Below are 12,388 nucleotides of genomic sequence, written 5' to 3'. Positions count from 1 at the left end.
AATTCAATTTTTTGATTTTAAGGTTTTGTGTTTAATCGAGCTAACTCCTTTTAAATCGAATATGTAAATGCATTAAATCTTAAGTCAGTGCATTAGTTAACATCATAACTAATGATATAAAACATGTGCTGAGGTGTCATTTAACCTTAGATGAAATCCTTTTATTCCACTTTCCAGCACACTTGAACTCTACATATTAAGCATAAATGTAGCATTCAACATGTATTTTTTCCCCGGACAAACAAACTCATTTCCATAATGCATAGACAAGGATTTTAATGTATGCTTCCCTTACAAATCACTGGCTTTCACACTAAGCAATAGTCACTTTTCAACAACCCATGATGCATTGCATCTGTGTATACAGTAGGTACTGCAGCTCAAAACAGCATTTATTAAAAGGCAACATAATTATGGTACAAACACTCAGAACAAACTGTCACCACACACTGGTCATTCTCTACAAGCTGTTAGAGGAGAAAGACTGTCTCGCTCCTTTAGACTGGCGCAGTGTAAAATATATAAATGAAATTTGTCAAGAGCAGTAGCAACGTATGAAACCAACTGTGAGGTCATTAGCACATCCTTTCTCTACATGTTCCCGATATCATTCCGGCAGTTTTCCTACAAACATGGCTGACTGAGCAGATAACAGTTATATTTCCCCATCATGTGTTTTATTACCCTATACCCTGATGTAAAAATCTTTAATTTCCTTGCACATTTCAATTTGTTGCCTCAGCAGAGAATCAAATTAGAACTTTCAAGGACTTCTGTTAGTATTTTTTTGCATGTTAAATACAACAAACCATCTTCTTATTCATCATCACTAGATTTCTTTTTCCTGCAATATGTTTTCTATGGGTATTAAGTTTTTAATTTAATGGAGGAGGACATGCAAAGGATTATGCAAGTGACGGGGTGAGAGAGCAACGTGATCTGCTGTGGTGTCCCCTAAAAGGGGCAGCTAAAAGAAAAGAATATTTACATGGAGGGTTTGAAGTAACATTTTAAATCCATTTCTTTTTTTATTTATTGTGTTGTAGCTGTCTAAAGGAGACACGGCCAACAACGACTCAAATTAGAGCTGTTTTCATTAGCACGGGATCAGTTTTAATATTGACTGCTCCAAAATTAGTCTGTCTGCACGTCTGTTTGCTTTCCTCTGCTTCATGACATACAAACAACTCACGCAAAAAAAAAAAAAACAAATTCCTGAAAAAAATAATTTGCCATTTTTTTTACCATCTAAATACAGTACAATGTTTACCCAAATATATGCAGAAAATTTCAACAATTATTTTTTGAAGCAGCACACTAAACTCGTTTGAACCTGTTGAAATGTTACTATTTTTTTTCTTTGCCCTTTACTCATTTGCATGACAGGATTTGGATTAAACGATTGTCAAATAAAAAGAAACATCTTCCTTTTATCTGCATTCATCTCATGGTGGCTGTACAATTTAAGAAACGGTCACAATTTTCAAACAACATCATGCAAACATATGTAACCAGCACTAAATTACATGAGCAAGAATGATCAGCTGAAAGTCAATGAGAGAGCAGTGAGGGCAGAGATCATCGCTTTTACTGCTTTTGACAGCGCTGAGCTCAGGACAGGACCCACTGTAACAGGTCCCAGAGCAAAAGTACAGAATATCCAATTAAATGCACACAAAACACCTTAACATCTGCAGCAACCAATATGAACACACTAAATGAACATTTATAGATTCTCCAGCATTTACATACTAAGATTCATTATAAAAGCCAGTAAAAGGACCAATAAAACTCTGTTTGTCCATGTAGGATTTTAAAGGGAACTGAATGTAATAAATGTGAAATATTTACTTTTTATTCTTACATAAAATGCACTGAAGGGTGTAAAGTGGGTCTTTGTAAACACCAGCGTCAAAGCTGTCCCTTGTTGTTGATTTACCTTGTCGTATTGTAAGGAGTTTAATGTTATTTTCATTAACAATTAATGAAAAATATCATTAGCTTACATTTTGTCTTCAGGCATCCAGTCTAAAATTACAGTAATTAACCGTGAAACTACATCTTAAAGCTCAAAGTATAACATGTACAAAATATGAAGTTCCAGAAAGAGGTTCTGTTGCAACAACTCTCACCAATAGACCCATCATAGTGTATATCCTAAAGGCACCTTAGACAAAGAGAAATCCCTGTGTGCAAGCGGTTAAAGAGGTTGAAGGTTGAAAAACAAATGTGAACAAAAGATAAATGGAGAAGCTTTTCCCTCTCAGAGAGCCTAACCACTGCATGGAAACACTGTATCACCACGAGAAAGGCTACATAGTAAATAAATGGAGTTTTCATTGCATAAACTATTCTGTTGCTGATTGTCTAAAAGCATGACTTAAAGACACAGAATGCAGCTCTGTAATATTACAAGATTTGACTCAGTTTTTGTTTCAAATGCTGCAAAAAAAATGCCAGAAATGCTCCGTCGTTCTGGCACTGCGTCATTTGTTTTGTTTTCGTACTGCGATTACTGAAACAGTGTATGTTTTTAGAAATAGGAAAGCATGCATTGGGAAATTATCTCCTGATCATGCAGATATTGTTTCTGGATTTGTACTTCAAAGTCTAACAGTAGGAAGGAACACACAAATATACAAAACAATAAAAACAAACAATGAGACGAATTGAATTCAAAAAACAAAAACCTCAACAATTAAAAACAGTGTCCAACAAGCTCTGTTCTGCTTCGGCAAAAACAATCCCCCCCAGGAACGATGATGGAAAAGTTCGCCTTCCCCCACTTGCTTGGTATCCTCTCCTCCTTTTAAACTCATCCCAAAAATCACCCACTGTGGTGCATCATCATCGTTATCATCAATTCTTCCACCTCCTCCACTTTCAACCGGGTATATGACTTTCCTCTTCAGGCTGGGCTGACTTGCTCCCCCTGCAGACGAGAGGTTGGAATGACTCAGTAGTCCAGCAACCAGATAAGTGGGGAGACAGCGCCTCTGGTGCCACTGAGGGAGTTTAAATTGGAAAGTGACTTGGGATCAATTAGATAAGTAGGTGGAGCATGTATGGATCACACCCTGCTGGTCGGGTGGCAGCGGTATGTTGGACAGTTGGACAGAGCATCTACTCCGCTGTCGACGTTCTGTGAGCACCCTCCCTCACAGCAAGCCTCTGGGAGATATAAAGCAGACAATATGAGTAATGAATCTACCTGACATTAAAAACGGTGAAGTATGTTACACACAGCCAAAGAGGAGCCACCTGCATCTTCCCCCGGCATCAGCAGATGAGCTGGGTTGGCTCCTTCTTGTCCCGTGCCGAGCTGGAGACGCCTCATGTGACGAACCACTGCTGTGGCATTGAACGCTTGCTGCAGAGAAGCAATAATGAAACTTCAAGAAAGGAGGAAAATCTACTTGCCAATTTTGGACAAATTAGGATCTGGATGGCAATTTAACCCGCCGAGGATCAAGTCATTGTAGCTGAAATCCCTAACCCTAATTACATTTTTTAATTGCCCGGTACAGTTAAGTTAAAATATAGCAAACCAGACCAGTTTTAATCTCTGTCCTCTCCTTTAATGCTAAAAATGAAAAGAACAATGCAACATGTAAGTAGAACTGGGAGGCAGACTTACCTTCCACTTGCTCTTAGCAAAATTCTTCTTAATCTGCGCACTGACAGACTCGTGAATGTTCTTGTCCAGCGCAGTATCCCCAGCAATCCTGACAGAGGAAATGGCTTTCAGTGCGAATGTGTTTTATTTGTGTGCATAACGGATAGGAATCCGGATAGGAATTGTTCTACAGATATGGTCACACATAGTTAACCGACATGCAGTCCAAACACTTACAATATTTACAAAACTTAAGTGTAATTATTGAAGATTTGAACTAACAAAATAACATTATTCTTCTTTGGAAAAATTATGTGTACAAGGAGCCATACCAGGGGTGCTGCAGAGCCTGCTCACAAGTGTAACGTATGCTGGGATCTTTCTCCATCAGATGTACTATAAAATCTTTAGCTGAAAAGGTAAAAAAATATACATTTTAAACATTATCAACTGCATAAAACTGATGTTTAATGAATGATTAATAACCATACTGTACTATCAGTCTAAAACTGGATTAAGCTTATTAATGCAATAATACTTCAGTGTTTTAACTTGACGCCAAGAGTCAAAAGTAGGAATTTTATTTTATTTTTTTACATTTGATCGTTGCCTGATCTTGCAAGTTAAATGCCTGCAGGGTAAACTTTAGGCTTGGAAGGAACAAAAAGATCAAGTCTCCGTCTGGCACTCTGTGTCAAATGGAGTGTCAGGTAGGTGGGAGATTTTTCTGCTCACTGTGAGGGTCTGTGTTTTGCAGAGAGAAGTATTCAACATTGGCGTGCAAAACTGCCGTTCACAATATTCACTATTGGATGAATGCCACCCATTCACAAGGCAATATTTTATGAATCTGGCAAAGATACTTGTAGTAAAACATTTAAATCAGCATGTACGTGTGTAGACACAAAATAATTACCATGTTCTTCCTGTCGCTTGTGGAATGCAATATCTAATGTAATTTCCAGGTGTGATTTAATGACTAGAAACCGTATCAAAGAAAGTTTTTGAAGTTTCTCCAGGACATGTGAGCACTCTGGAGTGTACAATCCCAAATAACAAATGCAGACAAGCACCGGCTGAGACTGTAACAATATAAGAAAAAGGATGTAAATTTCTAATAAATTTCTAGTGGCTCATCTCTTTCTGTGTAATCCAGAACTATCAGATTTGATTTAAAGAGGAGGATGTTTCTGACCTCAAAGAAAAAGAATGAATTAATTTGATGGTTTCCACAACACACACCCAGAACACAATCCTCTGGTGATTTGGGAAACTTTGTTAAAAGGGTGTGTTCCTTCTTTAATCACAGTTTCCAGTGTGATCAGCCTGAAAAGTATCAGTTCCAAAAAGCTCTTTATGAGAGGTCTCATGTCTGTACTGTACCTGAATCAGAGATATCGTCCCAGTACGGAGAATCAAACTCATATTCTGCTTTCAGGATCTGTTCAAACAGTTTGGCATCATTCTCGTCATAGAAGGGAGGATAACCACACAGCCTGAAACACAGAGACAGCACAGGCTGACACTTCCCTTTACAGACACGCTTCGGCTTTTCTATGATGCTAAAGCCTTAATCACTCCTTTATTTAGTAGCTCTGCTTGTTTTGATTTGGCTGATTTTAATGCTGGGTGCCCTTCCTGATGCAACCACCAAGGGATTAGTGTCTATTCCTGGGATCCAACCATGAATCCTTTGCTTGTTAGTTGAATGTTAAAATTAATACTGCTGCTGCTGAATCCAAAACATGCTGCATTCTGATTAATCCTTATCAAAACCTGACTGTTAAAATATTGTATCTCTGCAGATGTGATTCATCTTGTATAAAGATACATCTAAAACATGTACTCACAGAATATATGCTATGACACCAATAGACCAGCAGTCAACTGCTTTACTGTAGGGCTTCTGAGCCAAAACTTCAGGGGCTGAGGAAACACAAGGTCATAGCTATTAAGGCACAATATAACAAGACTTAGCCTTCATAGTGTCTGATACATGTTTAGCATGCTTTCTGTCTCACTTTTTCATACACAGTACACCATCTCTGAGCCATTAAACTGTGTTAAAGCTGAGATCTGAGAAAAAGGTGGTGTACACGCCTAAAGTTGTTTTTTATAAACAGATTTCTAGTATTTGACTCCTTTACCGACATATCCAGGAGTTCCACAGGCTGTTGACATCACACTGCCAGAGCCCTCAATTTTTGACAGACCAAAGTCACTGATCATGATTTTGGAGTCTTCATCCATGCTGTAATACAGCAGATTCTCTGGCTTTGGATGGAGGGACAACAGAACAGAACGTAAATAAAATGCATCATAAAAAAACCATAAAAAGTCTTGCAAACTGAAATCCAACATCACTGGACACACAATTAATAACTAATTCTACTTTTGTTAATGATCAGCAAAGCCATACAGTAAGGGGGGATAACAGACATGTATTTAGTCTGGGGGGAAGAACGTTTTTGCCAATTCCTTTAAAGGAGTGTGTGTGTGTGTGTGTGTGTGTGCGTGCGTGCGTGCGTGCGTGCGTGCGCGCGCGTGCTAAAGATCCTCAAAGGTTCGGTTTAAAATACACAGCACCATTAGGTATCAAAACACAGAAGATAAAGCCCCATAGCACAAAAACATTGATGAAAATGAAACCATATCTCATTATATTGTAGTGAAAAAACAAAAAAAGAGAGACAACAACCTACAAGAATAAACTCAAATTCACTACCATTTGCCACACAAAGTCAATCTTTTCAAACATAGTTCTGATCCCTGGTTCACCTTGAGGTCACGGTGCACAATGCCCATGTCGTGGAGGTATTTGACAGCATCCAGGATCTGCTGAATGAGCTTACTGGCATCTTTCTCTGTGTAGAAGCCCTTCTCTATGATACGATCAAAGAGTTCCCCACCAGACACTCTGTATTTTCAATGTGGATAAGAAAGAAGAAAAGAACAGTGAGAGGGGGACTAAAAATAGAAGGGAAGCATGGAAATTTAAAAGTGTAAAAGCGAGATATAAAAAGATAATCCCTGCTAACTCCAGCAAATAAAAATCTTTTATAGTTAGTTATAAACCACTACTTCAGATAAAGTTACTTTCTTACAAACCACATGGGAAAAATGCTTTCAGTCTAAAATTATAAACAGTCAGTCAATCTTACAATGTCTGCTTCATATTTTGCCACTAGATGGCAACGTGACTCTATCATAGGAATTTCGAGTACATTATGAATACCTGCACAGGAAATTTAACATCTTACAACGAGCTAAAGAAAGAAAAGAGAAGATGATATGGATGTTTAGACAAGCAGTGCATGGAAAGCTGGGTTGCTGAACTCATTCGGCCAGTGTCCCCGTGTCACTTTAACCACATATTCAGTTCCCTCCATGATACATTCCTATTCCTGCGTACATTTTCACATATATGTGCAGCCTCTGTTTGACACCAGTTGGCAGAGGTAAAATAAAACTGAACAGGATAGTGATGCAGCACAACATGAAAGAGTGAACAACCACGAATGAGGTAAAACATCTGGATTTCAAGGTCACATCTTCCCTCTTTGCTGCTGTTTTTCATTTCCCTAATTTTACAGTCATTAATAAATTAATAATAATTTTTCTAATCCTCATCTTGCCTTTGTTTTTCCTCTCTCACTCTGACATTTCACTAGTTGAGGTGGGTGGGACACTGACTGGCAACTAGTATGAGGGCAAACTCCCCACTGTTGCTCATGAGTAGGCAAAGTACAGAGTTTTCGTGTGTGTGTGTGTGTGTGTGTGTGTGTGTGTGTGTGTGTGTGTGTGTGTGTGTGTGTGTGTGTGTGCGTGCGTGCGTGCGTGCAAGCATGCCTGTGTGAATGTGTTGCAGGGTGCAATTCATGGCATGTGACAAGCCGTGTGTGGGAGAGAACACAAGTAGGCACGCAAAGACAATTCACAAAGTCCCACACATATGTGAATACTCACAGTTGCATGACAAGGTAGAGGTGTGATTTACTCTCAAATATGTCTTCCAGAGACACAATGTTGGTGTGTTTGATCCTGTGAAGAGAGGGAAAAAAGGAAAAAGCAGGCGAGAAGTTCAGTTGTTAATTCTGTTCTTCAAGCAGTACTTGCAAAAAACTGGTTTTACATATGATCTTTATCCAGTCTTTATCGATAAGAGCTGTTTGCAGAGAGCAAAATAATAATTTTCTGTCATGTTTTTTGTGGGACACTAATTGCATTTTAGCAGTTTAAACAGAGCTTCCACTGTTCTGCTGCCCCATGTCTGCAGATACAGATGCGAGATGGACTCATCAGATTAAGATTACTCTTGTACCTCTGTCTAACCAACGTGTAATGTTAGCACACCTGCAATATGTGTCTCATACAAATGCTACTGTCAATAAATAACTGTAACCAAACTTTCTGCCAGTTTTTTAAAAGTGATTTACTAACACATCCATCTACAGTCATGTACAAAGGAAAATGCATGCTCTTTCTATCCTGAGGTTTAAGTGATAACATTTTTTAAAAAATGTGTGCTGTATGTCCCTACGAGGTTCTAAAATTACTTAGAGACAACCTAATCTAAAAAAATAAAAAAAATACATACATAACACATTTGATAGGCAGCGTGGCCTTAAAAAAATATCAAGAAAAATGTAAGAAGTGAAGGACAAAAGAAGAAATGGCAGGCATAAAAAGAAAAACAAAAAAAGACACCAACAATCTAAAATAGATCAATAGTGTCTGACAGTCATGTCCTCAAGAAAAAAGGAAAAAACAAAGACCTGGCCCATGACCTGAGAGATTTAGCTGGTTTTTCCATCTACGGTTCACTGAAGCCTCATCAGAAATGGTCTCAGTGGAAGGGTGGCTGTTAAGAAGACATTTTTTGGGGGAAGAGAATCAAGTAGGAAAGGCTGACATACGCTAGATTACACAAGAACTGAAATGAAAATGCAAAAGTCTGATAGTGTGAAGAATCCAAATGTGAAACATTTTCTTGAAACTGTTGTCAGTATTTATGGACGTCAGAAAAGAGGCACAAGAGAGAGCATCAAAAGCCATGTTCAAAATACAGTGGAGGTTCTCTCATGGTTTGGAGATTTTGATTGAACATGCAATATGTTCTATAGCTATAATTCTTATTTTTTTATTTACTTTAACTGTTGATTCACTTTTGACCAAATGAACACACTCAATACTGTATGTTGGAAAGAAGTAAATCACTTTTGAAAAACTGGCAGAAAGTTTGGTTACAGTCTCCATGGTTTCCACAGACCATGGAGACCATCTGACTGGTAACGACTTCATTGTTCAACTTTACAATGGTCCCAAACACACTGACAATGCAGTAAAAGCATACCTGGAAAGAAAAACACACAGTGGATCACTATCAGTCGTGGATTGGTTTCCACAGAGCCCAGACCTCAACATTATTGAAGCAGTGTGGGATCATCTTGGGTGAATGGTAAATGGCCTGTACTTGTATAGCGCTTTACTTAGTCCCCAAGTACTCCAAAGCGCTTTACACTACATTCAGTCATCCACCCATTCACACACTGGTGATGGCAAGCTACATTGTAGCCACAGCTGCCCTGGGGCGCACTGACAGAGGCGAGGCTGCCGGACACAGGCGCCACCGGGCCCTCTGACCACCACCAGGAGGCAACGGGTGAAGTGTCTCGCCCAAGGACACAACGACCGAGACTGTCGGAGCCGGGGCTCGAACCGGCAACCTTCCGATTACAAGACGAACTGTCAACTGTTGAGCCACAATCGCCGACAAAACGTGACAGCCAACATCCAAAGAAGAGCTTTGAATGTCCTTCAAGAAGCTTGCAGAACTATTCCTGAACTTTGCTTAAAAATGACAAGGAAGCTGCCTAAAAGAGATTAGACTGTGTTAAAGAATAAAGGTGCTCATGCCAAATATTGACTTTCAAGCTCATAAGTCTGTACAAACTCAGCGTTGATCTTTGGTCTTGCTGTGTTTCCACTGATGTTTGCACATGTTTCAATAAATCACTGCACCTAGTTCCATTTTAGGAGCAAAATATAAAGAAATATGGGTAACTCAATCTTTTTTCACAGTACTGTATCTCAAGAAGAGGTGTTTGTCCTGGTACAGGAACCAACTCATAAAAATATTGCCCCATAGTGCTACCTTTTACTTCAGCTTTGATTCTTTTTGATTTTTCCTTTTCCTTCATCATGCACTCTGAGTGTTTGTTACCTCAGTGCCTGGTCTAAGGTGTGTGTTTGAAGGTTACCGAGTTGAAGGCAGGAAGACAAAGACAACATAAAACCATGTGTCTGAGATGTACCCAAGGTAACTATGTATGCGTCATCCTGTGCTCACGCTGGATTACAGCAATGAGTCTTATCCACCTTCATTCAGCAGCTTAGCTCTGTGTGGAGCGAGAAACGGACATGTGGAGACTCACATACAGTTTCACACACACGATTACATATGGTCTGCAACATGTAGTACACATTCTGTGCTTGTGTGGACAATGAACCTACGGGTGGACACGGGTCATTGTGACTGTCAGAAAGCTGAAGTGTCTATTTAAGGTTCGGTCCTCTGCTGACCCCTGTCAGCTTGGATCACAGAAAGTCAGCAAATTAGAGAACAGAACTGCCAACTTTGCAGTGAGCACGAAGCAAAACTGACACTTGAGTGAAAGTAAGAAAACAGGAAATTCTAGTGATTTTTAAATGCTGCTGATTTTTTATTGATTTATTTAACCCACCCTTTGGATTTTGCTGTCTTAGACTTTAAAGTTAAAAATTTATTTTTTCTGTTCACACCTTTTGTATTTTATTGTATTCTTCCAGAGCACTGAGTGGGCCAACCACAAACGAAAGAATGGTTCTTATAAAACTCTTATAAAATTTTAAAGTGTTTCCAGAGAAAATGTAAATATGTTTTTTTCAGATCAGAAGAGATTCAATTAGTCAAATGAAAAGAAACAAGCCACCAAAACAGAACTGTTAATCTGTTACCCATCGTGTTTTAATTTGAATGCAGTTACTTCAGTTCATGTGCACGCAAATAAAACATTTTAAATAACTTCTCATTTTAAGAACTGTATAATCACTTGAAAATCTTCCACAACTTTTCTGTGTTAGAAGCAGCTACTCTACTGGCAACAAGGTTCCCTGTGTGACACTGAGCAGAATATGCAGTCACATCACCCACTGCCTGCCTCATCTCGTGAATTCACTTTGTAGTAAAGGTGTCAGATACAAGCTTGTGGTCTGACACAAACATGTGTAGTCTTCTTATCTGTCCAGTCCAGTGTTAAATGAGATGGAGCCAAAGACATGCTTAAGGTATGATATTCAGGCTTTGCTGCAACCCTTTCCAGATTTGAAACAAAGTAAGAGGGCGACTTCACAGAAATTCCTCCGACTGGCACAGCTACAAGTGACTCGAAGAGTACAATTAGTCACTGTATTTGCAAATGTCTGTGCTTCAGTAAATGTTTGGTCTAGATAGAACGGGGGAAAGACGAACAGCCCGTGTAACATTTATTAGCAAGACAAAATAGAAAAGCGAAACAGGAAAGACATATTTCTACACTAGCTTGGTGATCATATATTCAATACACTGACCTCTTTTATACAGTTCATAGTAACACGTGTCAAGCATTAAATACACACCAATAAATTTACAGTGGGAGAAATAACAAAAGCCATAGAGGATGACGGGTTTGGGTCTGGCCTCACAGGGAGTGAAGGCAGAGACCGAGTGGCCACATAACGTGGCAGCTGACTATTTAAAAAGCAATTTAATGCGACAGCTGTGTCCCTCGGTCATAAACAAACAGCAGGTTTACTCTGTTTCAGTGTTGTTCCACTGTGCTTTTAAAGTATTTATTAAGGCAGAGAGTAAAATGTGGAGAGAAAGAGTCTCTTATGGGTGTAACACAATGGTGAGACTTGTTTTTCACTGGTTATGTATATAATCAGTTTTGTATTCTTGTTTGCCTGTTTTAGTTAAACAGTGGTAATTTTATTTTGGTGATTTTATGACCTACAACACTGTTTCTAAAAAAAAATAAGTACACTTTGAAAAAGAAAAACAGAATGCAATAATTTAAAAATAATTTAAAACCTATATTTAGTTGAAAATAATACAGAAATATATCAAACTGTTTTGTTTTGTTTTTTAAAAAAAGCTCATTTAATGTTTTGCCACCAACACTTAAAAAAAAATTAGGAAGGAGCAACAAAAGATAGCAAAAGTGGTTCAAAGCCAAAAAAATAACTCATTATGATTAAACTTAATGAATAACATTATTATACATAAAACGGAAAACCTAGAAAAAAAAAGTGAACCTGAAAAAGGTTCACAGTTGCACACACAAACTTTGGAAACACATAAACTTTAAATAAACCTCATTTTTTCATAAACAGGATCAAGAAACACTGCCACATATTGTGGGCCTGACTACAGCCTAGTCTTTGCAATCAAAGTCACGGATACTCTGACTTCTCCAAGCTAAAGCGCAAAGTGCACATTAATGATGGGTAAAGTGAGGCTTTGTGCAAACATTCAAAGCAATTGTGTCAACTGTTTCGAGACACTCATCCCTACAGTGACACCTACTGGCCAGTTTTGATATTGTCACAGGTTGACAATGCTCTTCTTCTCTAAATGACCATAGAGAAAAGTGTTGCACACTTCTACCACTCTATCAATAATTATGAACATGTTTTGAAGAAATGCCCATACAACAAAAGGAGAAAAACCTGTAAGAACCTTAAACGACAAAG

General features: G+C 38.5%; 1 protein-coding gene across 3 annotated transcripts in view; it reads right to left on the bottom strand.

Moving 5' to 3' along the window:
- Positions 1–162: 162 nt before the first annotated feature.
- Positions 163–12,388, bottom strand: part of camk1b (calcium/calmodulin-dependent protein kinase Ib) — a 41,886-nt gene continuing 29,660 nt past the window's right edge. For all 3 annotated transcript variants that reach the window (XM_080892459.1, XM_080892460.1, XM_080892461.1), the window contains exons 4-12: positions 7,583–7,657; positions 6,395–6,533; positions 5,764–5,890; positions 5,467–5,542; positions 5,000–5,112; positions 3,949–4,027; positions 3,638–3,725; positions 3,262–3,370; positions 163–3,171 (exon numbers count right to left, since the gene is read on the bottom strand). In XM_080892459.1, the coding sequence (XP_080748585.1) occupies positions 3,071–3,171; positions 3,262–3,370; positions 3,638–3,725; positions 3,949–4,027; positions 5,000–5,112; positions 5,467–5,542; positions 5,764–5,890; positions 6,395–6,533; positions 7,583–7,657 (907 nt within the window). In that variant the 3' untranslated portion in view covers positions 163–3,070. The remainder of the gene's footprint in view (positions 3,172–3,261; positions 3,371–3,637; positions 3,726–3,948; positions 4,028–4,999; positions 5,113–5,466; positions 5,543–5,763; positions 5,891–6,394; positions 6,534–7,582; positions 7,658–12,388) is intronic.

Source organism: Rhamphochromis sp. 'chilingali' (genome assembly GCF_963969265.1).
Source record: "Rhamphochromis sp. 'chilingali' genome assembly, chromosome: 9".
NCBI classification, from domain to species: Eukaryota; Metazoa; Chordata; class Actinopteri; order Cichliformes; family Cichlidae; genus Rhamphochromis; species Rhamphochromis sp. 'chilingali'.
Note: the sequence above shows the minus strand (reverse complement) of the source record. Positions and strands in the feature narration are given on the sequence as shown.